The sequence below is a fragment of the Colius striatus genome, chromosome 19 (assembly GCF_028858725.1).
Source record: "Colius striatus isolate bColStr4 chromosome 19, bColStr4.1.hap1, whole genome shotgun sequence".
NCBI lineage: Eukaryota > Metazoa > Chordata > Aves > Coliiformes > Coliidae > Colius > Colius striatus.
Genome location: NC_084777.1, coordinates 10,636,763 through 10,650,997, shown reverse-complemented (window position 1 = coordinate 10,650,997; position 14,235 = coordinate 10,636,763). Strand labels below are relative to the sequence as shown.

The following is a 14,235-nucleotide window of genomic DNA, read 5'->3' as shown; positions in this document are numbered from 1 at the left end:
CACTGCAACCTGGCAGAAATCAGAGAAGGCCCAAGTAGAGATCCATAATCCTAGGAACTGATGACAAATGCAGACTCACCAGGAGCTCTTTATTGTCTGGATGTAGCACAGAAACTGCCCTTAAGTTTGTGAAATGTCTCTCTCATTCCTTAGTCCTATGGCTGCAGCACGAGACCCAGAGCTGGCAGTGACCGTGGGTCAAGCGCAGCAGACAGGGCACTGCAGGGAGCTTTCATGTTTACCTGCTCTCCTCACCCAAGGCCTCCAATTACTGCTTTTTGCAATAATGAAGCTTTTCATTTCCTCAGCCAAAACCCCTGAAATTGAAACAGAAGAGATTTGTAGGAGCAGATCCCTATTCCATCTCAAGCTCACCACACTCGTGCCCCTGCCACTAAGGTAAATCCAACACCAACTCTTACATTTAGAATGGTTTAAAATCCAGCCATCAAAACAGGATCAGGAAAGAGCAGGACAGCTTTCTTCTGCTGCCCCTCTTCACTTGCCCTGAGGTTTCCTTGCCCCCCCACCTCCTACCCAAGATACCCAACAGAGAGCCTTGGTTTTGATGAGCTCTTATTGCACATGGTAACAACACACTCATGTAACACTCTCACGTAACTTGGAGCAAAGGACAAAGAGCTGGAAGAGGCACCCCAGGATAAGCACTAATAAACAGACAACCCTAATCCCTTGCCACATACAAAACACCCAGTCCAATCCCTTCTCAGCTGATCTAAAAGTTAAATAAACCCCTGAAAATTCCTGAACAGTTCAGCTCATTGTTTTCATTCTACTTGCTTATTTAGCCCTTGAAGTCTCCTCCCACACAGGCTGTCTGCTGTGATCAATAAAAGCCATTTACTCCTTTTTCTCCCTCAAGATATGTATCTTAATACTTAATGCATTCAAAATGTAAACTACCAACAGGCTGCTTTTATTTCCATCTGGAGCTGTGCTGTTATTTCACTCAGTGCTATTCAGCTTCTACAAGAGTATTAGCAGAGCAGGTAAAAGCTCACTCTCATGCACAAGAAGAGGAAAACAGATGGGTTTTCTTCCCCCCATTATCAGCCAGGTTTCCTTCTTCTCCCTTGGGTTTTTTCTGCTCTTCTGCTTGGCACATTCCTGGCACTTGGGAAAATTAAAAACCAAAGCCCTGTACTATGGAAACTTGTTTCTGGAGAGATCCTGGGGATCTTTGATTAGAAAGTTCACCCAATATAGCAATGAAATGGCTACACTAGTGTCTGTGGAAGCCTGGGACTTATGCACATAGTCCTGTGGAAGTGGATGCAGTTTGACATTCAGCTTGGGTGGCAATACCAACTAAAAAACATCAAAGCATCTCTGTTTCTCTGGCAAGCACACATGATTAAGAGTCCAAACTGTGAAATTTACTGAAGCAGAAAATGTGAGAGTCCCCAGAACTCAAATATGTTCCCTCAAGAAAGTCTGGTGACAACTTGATTACACTGTTCCTCAGGAGACACCAACAGTTGCAGCGTAGGCACTGCACACTTAGTACATCAGTTCAACAAAACAGCAAAGCCTTTATGGTATATAGCATATCATTAGCTTCTGTCACCCCTACACTTAAACTCTCCATTTACAGATAGTTATTTAGTCATGTTAGTACCACCTAGAAGGCTCTTGCCCCAAAGCTTCAGTGAATTTAATCTGTTGTCCAACATCCAACCTGCAATTCTAAATCCTGGGCTACTTCCACTGCTGTGCTCTTTGCCTAATGGCAACTATTGGCAATGTTCTTTCTGCTCTTGTTAATTAGTGAGAAAAAAAACACATCCAATGTTCCAGGGTGGCTCAAAGAAAAAGAGCAACATACTTGACAAGAGAGAAAGGAAGGAATTTTGAAGAACAGTGGAGGTTCTTGTCAAATCTCTTCTGGTCAGTGAGATAAGGGGGTTGGACTAGATGATCTCTAAAGGTTCTTTCCAACCCCTACCATTCTATGATAACAGCCTTGCCCAAAAACCTCCACAGATTCAAAACTTAAATCATTCCTGGGAGATTTTGAGCAAAAAAGAAAGCCCAACAGTGCAGGGCTATGAGCACAGAAGTTGGCTTTAAAAGTGGAACATCAAACTTACTTCTAATTTTAGAAGGGTTTTCTTTCTCACAGAGTTCAAAGCAACAACTAAGAAACTGGAAGCTACCTCAAGCTTTTCAAAGGCTTTCTCCCATGATACTGTTAAATATGGGAAGAGAAGTCAGAAGTGACATAAAGTTTGGGTTTCAGGAGAAGTTGTGGAGATGGAAGGCTGGAAGATGATGGAGCTTGTAAAATGCAGAGAACTGATAAAAGACTTTTTGCAGGAGAAAAAGATTTGGAAAGGCTCCAAAAATGATGAAGAGATGATACACTGATGGGTTTGAGGTTGGTAAGGGGTTAATAGAAGCAATAGAAGTTGGAATAAGCAAGAGAAAATTGACTCAAGAGAGAGAAAACTCAGAAAAATGAATTCAAGTAAATGAGAGCGTTAATCCAGACCTGAATATCCAAACAAAATAAAGAGGAGGAGAAGGTGGAATGTGACTGGTTGGCTGAGACAACATAATGACATTTAAAGTCAGAAACAAGTAGGAAAACAACAGGAGAAAAAGAAAGAAGGAAAAAGTCAGAGTTTAGAAGCAATAGATCTGATACTGCATGGAATGGCACAAGTGGGGAGCATCTATCAGAAATTAGGCCAAAGAGCTGACATCCACTGCACAGCCTTGGAAAAACACAGCTAATCAACCAAGCACACTGCTGAGAACAGCATGTTCCCTTTTATGGCACAAGGCCTTCTGCCTGAGGTGAAAAACAAAAACCACAGAACAAGAGTCTGTGACAGAGCAGAGCAAGAATACAAACAATTGGAATTCTATAGAGATAAGAAGTACACAGAAATATACAGCATAACAGTCGCCTAGAAAACAACCACCTCAACAAGTCCAAAGCAAGACAGGACTCATGGCATGGTGAAGCAGAAGTTGAAAAAGGAGTTTAAAACAGGAAACAGAGGAATTTGAAAGACATTGTGTGTGTGAACAAAGTCTTAACAATAGAAGAATGGAGACATCGAGGGCTTTAATCATTAATATTGGGCAACAAGGCATCATAGTGAGGTTTTAATTAAGGAATACCTATATCCCACTTTAAGCATGAAGTCACAAGCTGTGTGGTACTTCCAAGGAACCTGCCTTGCACAGGGACATTGTTGTTTGACCTATTCTATTAGTGAGCATTAGAAACCTGCAGTTATACCAAGACCAATCATTCTAGGCTATGGCTGGAAACAGAATTGGGGCGGTTCTACAATCAAAAGGAATGATTAATCTAAGAGAAAAGGCCTGGCAAGGAAGTATTTAACCCAGCAAAGCACAGGCTCTGGCTAGACTTTCTTATTTGGATCATAAAGTATGAGTCTTGGGTCATAAATTACATCCCTTTTTATTAGTGCTCCATAAACCTCAAACAACTGGGCCATCATCATTTCCAGTTATCCTTTTCCCTCCCTGTGTTACCTCTTGCTTGAGATAAAGCCACCTCACAGATGGGACAGAGCTCACACAATCACAGAATGGTAGGGGTTGGAAGGGATCTTTAGAGCTCATCCAGCCCAACCCCCTGCAGAAGCAGGTTCCACCTAGATCAGGTCACACAGGAACGTGTCCAGGCGGGTCTTGAAGAGCTCCAAGGAAGGAGCCTCCACACCCTCCCTGGGCAGCCTGGGCCAGGGCTCCCTCACTCAAACAGTTTTTCCTTGTGTTTAAATGGAACTGTGTGTGTTCCAGCTTCATCCCATCACCCCTTGTCCTGTTGCCAGATACAAATATGAAAAAGTTCAGTCCCAGCCTCCTGACACCCACCATGTGGATATTTGTAAATATTAATGAGCTCCCCCCTCAATCTCCTCTTCTCCAGGCTGAACAGCCCCAGGTCCCACAGCCTTTCCTCACAAGGAAGATGCTCCAGTCCCCTCAGCATCTTGCTGGCCCTGCACTGGCCTCTCTCCAGCACTTCCCTGTCCCTCTGGAGCTGGGGAGCCCAGCATTGGACACAGGACTCCAGATGAAGCCTCAGCAGGGCAGAGCAGAGGGGGAGCAGAACCTCTCTCAACTGGGTGCTTAAAACCCTCACATAAGCTTTGCTGTGGGATGTGTGGTAGCAGTACTAGGCCACACACCCACCCACAACTCACATTTGTTCTGAAGGGCCATATAGAAAAGTTAAATAAAAACCCATACAAATCAAGATGTTTTTGTGGCAGAACTCACTCATAGAAATGGGACTTGGAAATGGACAGGAAGCTGCAGTCTCGATTGGCCTTGATGGTGAAAATGAGTGGTTCCCCAGTCAGGACAGCAAGCTGACCAACCAGCTCCCCAGGATGGGTGATGAACAGACACGTGTCCTCCTCCGAGTCGATCTTCCGCTGGTACACGTGAAGCATCCCCGAGACCACAAAGCAAACATTCACATCCTGGGCAAAATGGGAGAAGAGCTCAATACAACCCCCAAAGATTTCCAAAAGCAATTATCCCAGTGACAGCATCACCACAACCAATCTGTTCTGCACAAAGCTCCCTGTGGTTTTTGAACAATTTAGGTGATAAAATAAGACACAAGAGTGAATATTAAAAGCAGGTTATGAATATTTAAAGCCAAGCAGCCACACTATTGAAAGATGTGTTTCTCTTTGCACAGTTATGAAAAATGAAGGTTGCATCTGTAAGATCAAGAAATAACAACCAAATTGTGACTGGAGATAATGGGGTGATCACAGCAGCACTGATGAGGGACACCACGGTTCAGCAGAGCAGAAGACAGCAGCACTGTAATTGGAGCTGCCCCTCATCTGCTGTGCAGAAGCTTGTCTGTTTACACAGCACTATTATAACTGAATCTCATTATACCCTAAATACACTTTGCTATAAACAAACAACACTGCATTTCTGTTGTATGAGGGGAACAAAATACTGCAACTGAGTGGCATTGGCAGAAGTCCACAGCAGGGGGCATGACAAAAGGCTACCCAGGCTCCACAACTCCTCAGGAAGGGCAGAGGTATGATACTCCACACCCTCCCTGGAAACAGGCAGGTACCACCAGATTTGCACTCTGGCTATGGCTACACTCTTACTCCATGTGTGCAGAAAGGCTGAGAGCTGGGATTGTTTCATCTCAAGAAGAGAAGGTTTGGGATAAAAAATCCCCACCCAGTTTCGTTGCCACCAATGTGTATGAACACCTTATAGTGGGGGACAAAGGCTGAGCTAGACTTAGCTTCATAAATTCATAGGGGTTTGGGTAGAAAGGGACCTTAAAGCTCATCCAGTTTCAACTCCTCTGCCACAGGTAGGGACACTTTCCACCAGCCCAGGTTGCTCCAAGCCCCATCCAACCTGCCCTTGAACACTTGCAGGGATGGGGCAGCCACAGCCTCTCTGGGCAGCCTGTGCCAGGGCCTCAGCACCCTCACAGGGAACAGCTTCTACCTGGTATCTCATCTAACTTTCCCTTCTTTCACTTTGCAGCCATCATCCCTTGTCCTGTCACTCCAGGACCTTGTAAAAAGTCTCTCTCTGGCTTTCTTGTTGACCCCTTTAGGCACTGCAGGCTGCTGTAAGGTCTCCCCAGAGCCCTCTCTGCTCCAGGCAGAAGAACCTCAACTCTCTCAGCCTGTCTTCATAGGAGAGGGGCTCCAACCCTTGTGGCCCTCCTACATCAAGGAGAACATTCATGGATCACTTACCTGGTCTCCTTGCCTTGACAGCACAGTCCCAGCAGTAACCTGGTGCAGTGTCACTTTGCCATTCAGCAATGAAGGATCCTGGAGAAGAAAGGGAATGGATGAGGTACAAGTTACTTGTCTGTGCACGTGTAAAGATACAAGAATGCTTTATTTGGATGCTCCCTCACCAATAATGTTGTAAGTACTTGAATCTCTTTAAAACATGGTGCCTGATCTTTGTATTTCTCTACACAACACACATTTCTGCCAGAAAATAATGGTTTCATTGGTTTCACTTGGTCAGACTTGGACTCTCAAGGATTTTGTATTTGTCAGTTTTGCCTTCAGACCCTTTTAAGGGTCTATAACAAAAAAAAAGAGCTCTATCAGCTGGTGTGAAAATCATGAAATATGAAATTATTGTCAAAAGAAAGGTTGTACCAGAGGAGACTGTCTCCACCAGGAAGGAATTGGACAAGATCTAATGCTTTATCACAGCCCTTCCCTGGTCACGCAGCTCAGCTGTGCTGGGCATGCATAGTAGGTTTTCATACACACAGTGGACCAGAACTTCCCTGAAGTAATGAATTCTTGTGTACATGCACATGTGGATTGCATAGGAGAGTGGGAATACTCCTTCTGACTCCAGAGCATATGGGAGGGAGAGTCTTTCCAAAAGCCTGCCCTCAGTTTGGACTCAATCTCAAAGCCTTGCCATGGCAAGGAGATGATCTGGGTAAGTGCATCAGCTGACCAGTAGCTTCCTTCCAGGTCCAAAGCTGGGGACCACTGTAACCCATAGCACACAACACACACAACCAACAGGCACAGAGAGCATTTTCTTTCCACTTTGGTGTCCCACGTGCAGTCAGTATCAAACACTATAATGCTTCAGGACACCTTTGCTTCAGCCAAACTTTCACCCAAATCAGCAAAAGAGGCTCAATGTTTTACTAAAAGGGTAGAGGCAAAACCCTAGGCTCAGTTCTGTGATCCTCATGTTATGCTAAAGAGTGACACTGCAGTCCTGGCTTCTCTCAGTTTAATCTCTGCAAGGCAAAGCCAGACACTGCTGTGACCAGTCACAGAATCATAGAATGGTAGGGCTTGGATAGGACCTTTAGAACATCTAGTCCAACCCCTTGTCAAACCAGGCCCCACCTAGATCAGTCCTTTGCCACAGAGGTAGAACCCCTAAAAACAAGAGAGCTGCATGCACACAGTCATTAAGCTCACTGCAGCAAGAAAGCATCACAGCAGAGATGCAAACACTTCACCACTGTAACTGTTATGCCACGTTTTTCCTCTTTTCAGTTTTGGTTGGAGAAAAAAGAAACTAGGGCAAGTGAAATAATCAGGATTATTTGTTACACCTACAGCTGATAAAAAGGACAGATTTTCATCCAAACAGAGTTTTATTGAAGCCAATCTGTTGCATGGGAACGTGCCCAAGGCAAAGAACTTGATAAGCACCTGTCAAAATATTGCAGTTCAGCAATATCAACTCCACTAATTTCTATTATTTTTTTCTCTATTTATACATTTCTGGTTGTATAGTATGGACTATTCTTAAAGACAAAGTTTTAGCTAGGGAAGTATCTCACAGTAAGGGAGCACAAGCTCACTAATGAGCTCTACTTATCAGCTTTTTCTGGCTGCATTAGCTCTAACAAAATCCTTGCAACGATTTTCTTCATGTCCAAGACTGCTTAAGCACTGGAATAGATTGCACACAGAGCTCTGAAGCTCTCACCATTGGAGATCTTTAAGAACAGCTTAGTTAAAAATCCACCAGAAATGACTTAGCAATATTTGATTCTGCCATGAAAAGCAACTGTATGACCTCCAAGCAGTCCTTGAAATCTCACTTTTCTCTGCTATTGCTACCCTGATTAAGCAATAAAAGGAGTTGACAAACAAGATCACAGACAAGATCTACACTGTCTAATACCTTCTCTCTTCTGGTCTGGGCAAGACCAGGAAACCCAAGTTCAGCATTGCATAGTTATAGGGTTGGAGCTAAATAACCTTGCCCTGATTCCCTCAAGCCTTCTCCAGCCACTAGGACAAGGGGCAAACAGGTACACAAGAGGTTCCAAAGAAACATCTTCCAAAGGAAGAATTTGTTCCCTGTTGAGGTGAGGGAGCCCTGGCAGGGGCTGCCCAGATGGGCTGTGGAGGCTCCTTCTCTGGAGACATCCCAACCCAGCTGGATGAGTCCCTGTGTGCCCTGCTCTAGGTGGTGCTGCTCTGGCAGGGGAGTTGCACTGGATGAGCTTTGCAGCTCCCTTCCAGCCCTTCAGATTCAGTGAAAGAAGCCACCAAGACAATAAAATCCATTCACAGCAAGTTACTTTGTGTTACAATAGTAGAAAACAAATTAAACAGGGGTTTGTGATGCAGAAATGAAAGAACAAACCACTTACAAACCAAAGCAGTAGTTAACTGAGATAGACAAGTTATTTTGTCAGTGGCAATTCCCTTCTAACTCACACAGAAGCTATGCCCTGCAACACTGGCTAACTCACACCATAAATGCAGATAAAGCTGAAAGCATGTAAAAGCTGTATGAGACTGAAAACCCTTCATGCCAGATGCAAGGAATTCAAGTTATTTCAACCAAAAAATCAGTTCCTGAAGCCAGATACTTAAAGGGTATTTGAAATAAAACTGCCTCTCCTGTAGTAAATTATCTCTTCTCCATCTCTCCATCTCATGAAAAGAACAAAACAACCAAACAACCAACCCCTCCCCCCCATCTGTCATCAACACATCTTGATTTTGTTTACCCTGATTGGCTGCTCTGAAAAAATGACAACTTAAAATGCCTCCAGGCAGCAAAGAGATAAAAGATCTGAGACAACTTTTTTAGAAAGGAGTTTACAGAATTCCTTTTCTTCCCTTAGGTAAGTAGCATTAAACACAAACTTTTCAGAGTATCATTTTTCTTCCATTGCCTGTAAAAGAATCAATTTCTGCCATCCTGCATGGAAGAAAAATAACTAAATTAACTCTAAATGAGATTCCCAGTATTTGGCTACATTCCACTAGATTCTTATTTGATTGGGAAAAGCTGAGTTGCTATAATGTCCAGTTGGAAAAGCTTACCTTATTTCAGCATTGTTTACATCTTCATGTTAAAAACACTGCCTGTTAGATGCTGCATTTTTAGGACACTGCTCCAATTAACTTCAACTCTAATCTCTTGGCTGAGAAATTTATTCTAGATCTATAAAGAAGTGATGCAGCTGGGAGCTTCAATAATACTGGATTTTCTCTTCATGATCTGATAAGTCTAAAAAGGAAAATTTCAGCTGTACTTTGGGTATAAACTTTTGTCCAATGTGGCATCATATGGCCAGTCCTACCAAAGACAGGAGGTTGAACAGGACACATGGAGGTTGAACAGGACACATGGAGGTATCTAGTCCTACTCTACCGCATTTGGAACAACAATTTCTTCTAAGATAGTCTGTAGCCTTTCACAAGGATATAAATGCCTAAAAAAACCCCCTGAAAACTAATGAACCAAGGCAGGGAGGTCTCCTGCAGCCTAACAGGGAGCCCTTCATCAAATCAGCAACAACACAGAACAAGTTATCACCAGGAAGTTGTAAGGGAAGCACTTTGTCAGTCAGCAGAGGATGTTAAAATCCAAAAGGAAAATCTTCTAAGCTGTAGTAAGTGTCATTTGGTGAGAGCTCTTAAAGCAGAGGGGGAGGCTGCAGCACCTGTGCCCAGCCCTCTGGCACCAGCACACTTGAGTTTTTGAAGTATATGCTGTGATAAAACTCAGCCATCTCTGACTGATTTACACAGATGCACAGTTTCCCCAAATCATCTGATTAGCTGCATGAGCAGATGCACCTCTGTAATGGAAATACTGCTGGCATCATAGGAATGATGAAAACAAACCTTTTCATTCCCTCTTCCAACACAAAGGTGACAGGCAGCTGCGAGGGCACCAAGCATTGCACTTGGCACGGGCTGTGAAACGCACTCAGAGCCATTGGCCAGATGCAGCAACTCAATTCCCTAAAGCCAAGTATCACTCACACTCTCTCACCCTGCCAGCAAGATTTACAGATGCAGCAGTCACCTGGATGCCTTTACATAACTCCTTCACACTATGCAAAAGCAGGAAACGAAAAGGTGGCAGGAATTGCAAGTTTACTTCTCATCACATGGAGAAATCTATACCCAACCAGTAGAGATTCACACAGTGCATCCCAGGAGAGGCTTTACAAATGAGAGAGTAACTCAGATTTATTCCAGTCCTGCTAATAACTTCAACAGCCTAGAGACTAAAACATTCAACTCATCTACAGTATACTAGGGAGACAATTTACTTTCTAGTGTCTGGCAGAATGAGATGAAAAGCAAAACCAAAGTCATTTCTTCCTGCAGTAACTTACATCAAGTTTCATCAAGGTTGAAAGGTCTTTCTTTGCTGCTTCAACAATGGCATCAATATGTTTGCTATTACAGGGATCTTGCACAGCACTGTAATGGAAAACTGCTGAAGGAGTTTCTGTCACTGTCACAGTCTTCTTCAGTATCGACTGCAAAGAAGAGACACACAGTAAGGACCAGTTTAAACAGCATTGGCACCTACCCAGCAAAAACCTGCTGGATCATCTGTGTTCTCTATCCCCCACAATTGGTGGCCTGCAAAAGAAAAAAGCTGGGGTTTCAAAAATGCAACAGCTTGCTAACTTCATTATCCTTGTGTTTTTCTGCAGAGCTTGACACTCAAGTCAAACAAGAAGTTATTCATCACAGCTTGTGAAAGGGAAGAATAAGAGACTCTTCAGAAACTGGGCAGCTGCCAGCTTGACAGAACTAAAACTTGATCAATACTGTGTGCAAAGATGGAGGAAAAGAGAAAATGTCTGTCACTGTCACATTGAGCCACAGTTTGTCTTCAGATTTTGGTTTGCAGTTTTATAGTTCAAGAGCATTTTTGTGCTTTTACACTTCCAGGACTATACTCATAACAAACAGATCATAAAAAGAGCTTTGTAAATCATGGCTGCAAACCTACAGGCAGTGCACAGCCTCACACAGGTTTTTAATTCCTTGCTGCTCTCACCAATAAAGCACAGTCTGATGAACATCTTTCATACAAGGAAAGGCTGCAGGAACTGGGGCTGTTTAGTCTGGAGAAGAGGAGACTGAGGGGGGATCTTATTAACATTTACAAATATCACAATGGTGGGTGTCAGGAGGTTGGGGCAGCACTTGTGTCTGTTGTATCCAGTGACAGGACAAGGGGTGATGGGATGAAGCTGGAACACAAACAGTTCCACTTAAATATAAGGAAAAACCATTTCAGTGTTTCAGTGAGGGAGCCCTGGCCCAGGGAGGGTGTGGAGGCTCCTTTCTTGGAGGGCTTCAAGACCCACCTGGACATGTCCCTGTGTGACCTGATCTAGGTGAACCTGCTTCTGTAGGGAGTTGGACTGGATGAGCTCTAAAGGTCCCTTCCAATCCCTACCATTCTATGATTCTATGATTCCAGGAATATACTCATAACAAACAGATCATAGAAAGAGCTTTGTAAATCAAGGCTGCAAACCTACAGGCAGTGCACAGCCTCACACAGGTTTTTAATTCCTTGCTGTTCTCACCAATAAAGCACAGTCTGATGAATTCACCTTTCCAAATAATCCCTTTTGTGAGTCAGAGCAAGGCAATAGCTAAGATTATGAAGTTGTAGCAGTGCTTTCCCATTTCTTGCCAAGGGTATCTCCACAGAGTATCAAGCTCTGCACTAAAAAAAAAAGTCACCAAAATCTATTGAAACTGCTGTGAGTTAAAACAATATAAAACAACCAAATATCACAACTTGAAATGCTGCCCTTGCACCTCTGTACAAAGTAAGAGGGAAAACATCTGAATTATTCAAAGAATAATGATGTAAGGAAGTATATCATGCAAAAGAAACATGCTGGAGCCTTCTGCAAAGGAGGTGACCTACCTTGCCCACAGCAGGGCTGCTGGCAGTGTCCTCTGAGCCAAAGTGCACTCGGGCTCTCTCATAGGCCATGTCCATGTCTGACTTTGCACCACTGGGACTGTCTACAAGCAACATGAAGAAACAATTCTTAAGCTTCTCTTTTCTTAAGAGTTTCTCAGAAACAGAAGAGAATACACAAAGTTGAACAAGTTTTTGTTTGTTTCTTTGTTTCTGGGGAAAAAGGGGGATAAAGTGACAGCCTCACCTTCTGATTTATTTCCCAGTTCCCTTTCACCTGACAAACGTGATGGGAACTTTCTCTCTTCTCACTTGAGATGCTGCACACACATGTCCCAGTATTCCCACATCCACCCTTGTACAAAGTCCAATAATTATTTGGAGGTATACAAATCAGAGTCAGTCACATCTGATGATCATCAGGAAGAGGCAAATCCCCCAGATTTTCCTCACTCTTTACAGGAAATGATTCTTTTTAACCTTTTCTCCACCAAAACCAAGGAACTTTTCCTGTATCCAATATATTGCAGGAGCCTTCATAGGGAGAATATTCTGATCAGCAAATTCTACCAATGTCTCCATAGAAAGCATTCCCTCCAATGTCTAAAGTAACTTCAGATCACTTCTACAAGCTGTCCAAGTGTTCAATGCTCATCACATGCTGAGCAATACTTTGGGAGTTCCCTTACAGGTCTCACTTTGTTAATTCATTAACTTGAAGTCACTAAAAACTACTTTACTTGCCAATTTTAATACATCTTAATCACATTCACTCCTTGGCTGTTCCATCCACCCTCCAGGAACTTACAGGAGAGAATCAGCAATGCACATAACTGGGAAACCCCTCCTATTTGATTACCTTGAGTAAGATACACACACATCAGCCTGATGACTTACAGATGAGTTTAAGAACCATGCAGAGATTGCAATTTCTTTACCAAACTCCATTCTATTTCTATGTGTAATACATCTCAAAGTTTCATGGTATTGAGAGATTTTTCTTCTCCTTATGCCTTTTCCTTCTGTCACTACATTGTTCTTATACTTTTGCCTCTTTAAATACCAATTGCTGCTCCAAAATAAGATGGGTCCTTAGGAAAAGCATTTGTCTTTCTGACTGTTGAATCTTGTTACCTAAAACATTCTGAAAGGGCTTAAGGGTTTAATTCTGAATTTGTCCCCCACCCCACCTCCCTCTCCACACACACACTGAAGTTTGCCCAGGATGGCTCTGATCTTTGGAAAGTTGGCTTTTGGAAACATGGAGCTGCTCTGGTGACACATGACCACGTGAAATTGTTCCCTTCCCACAAAGAGCTGTCTACACATTTATTTGCTTTAAATACAATTATATCTGAAGGAGATGATTCCTGGCTCCACCCCAGGTAGGATAAGAAGGAATTCTACTGTCCCAAAGACTCAGATCTCCCTCAGAGTACTCTTTTCCATGTTACCTACAAATATGACCAAATCTTTGCATGTAGATCCACATCTGCTACTGGGTCACAACATCATTTCATGATCAGCCTCCAAACAAGAAAGCCAACAAGCTGGGCCAAAGGTTAGACCAAAGCTGTTGATGCTACTACCTGAATGTCACACACACTACAACATCAAAGAACCCGAAACAGTTATAAAGCAAGAAAGCTGGGATAGCAGAAATAGCAGAGTGGAACTCCATATGGGCTGATTTGATTACCTATCAATTTGACTGCCCTGCAGATCCCAGTGTGGGCCTAATTACTGAGCCCCAACGCACCAAATGCCTTTTAAATCCAAACACAGGCTTCTCACCTTAAACCTAAATAAGCTGGTAATGGGCATGGAGGCATGAAAAGCATCCTCTCCACAGCTCTGCACATTAAAAACATACAGAGATGAAAAAGAGGAGGTATTCTAAATGTGAAAGCTTATGTCTACCAGACTTCTATTCAAAGTAGAAGTCTTCATCTCAGTTGTAGATCTAAGCTTCCCACACAGTGATTAATTAAACTGTCTTGTTGCTCAAATGAGAGTTAGAAAGGACAGAGCAGAGCAAGCTTTAACTGGAGCCGTTGAGTCAAAAGACCAGAAGGCAGTGGAATGCAATCCTGTTTGGTGAACACATGCTCACTGGTATCCCACACACTGCTGGTATGGAAATCACTGCAAAAACAATGGCAACTGGCACAGTCCCTGGCAGTGTTTCAGCTGCCTCTCTCCCTCCCTGTACTCGCTGAATTACCAGCCCTGCCTAATGCAGGTGGTTCTTTGCTCCTGCATGTATGCTGCAGGGTCAGGGCTTCACCATGTGTGCTGGAGGCTCAGGGCTTCACTTGTGAAGAAGGAGGAACAGTTCTTGACCAAAAACAACACCAAAAGACAAGGCAATAAAAATGGATGCTGTTTAACCTCCAAAAAAAGATTACATTGGGAACATTTGGATCTAGGAAGAATAAAACTGAGGAAGTTACTACATACAAATATCTGGTTGATTTATTTTGTTCTCTTTACTCTTGTCTAGGTGCCCAGACACTC

At 43.3% G+C, this 14,235-nt stretch overlaps 1 protein-coding gene across 4 annotated transcripts in view; it reads right to left on the bottom strand.

The window, feature by feature from the left end:
• Window positions 1-14,235, bottom strand: part of PNPLA7 (patatin like phospholipase domain containing 7) — a 143,465-nt gene that overhangs the window by 102,919 nt on the left and 26,311 nt on the right. For all 4 annotated transcript variants that reach the window (XM_062011637.1, XM_062011638.1, XM_062011639.1 and 1 more), the window contains exons 14-17: window positions 11,722-11,822; window positions 10,157-10,303; window positions 5,763-5,840; window positions 4,285-4,490 (exon numbers count right to left, since the gene is read on the bottom strand). In XM_062011637.1, the coding sequence (XP_061867621.1) occupies window positions 4,285-4,490; window positions 5,763-5,840; window positions 10,157-10,303; window positions 11,722-11,822 (532 nt within the window). The remainder of the gene's footprint in view (window positions 1-4,284; window positions 4,491-5,762; window positions 5,841-10,156; window positions 10,304-11,721; window positions 11,823-14,235) is intronic.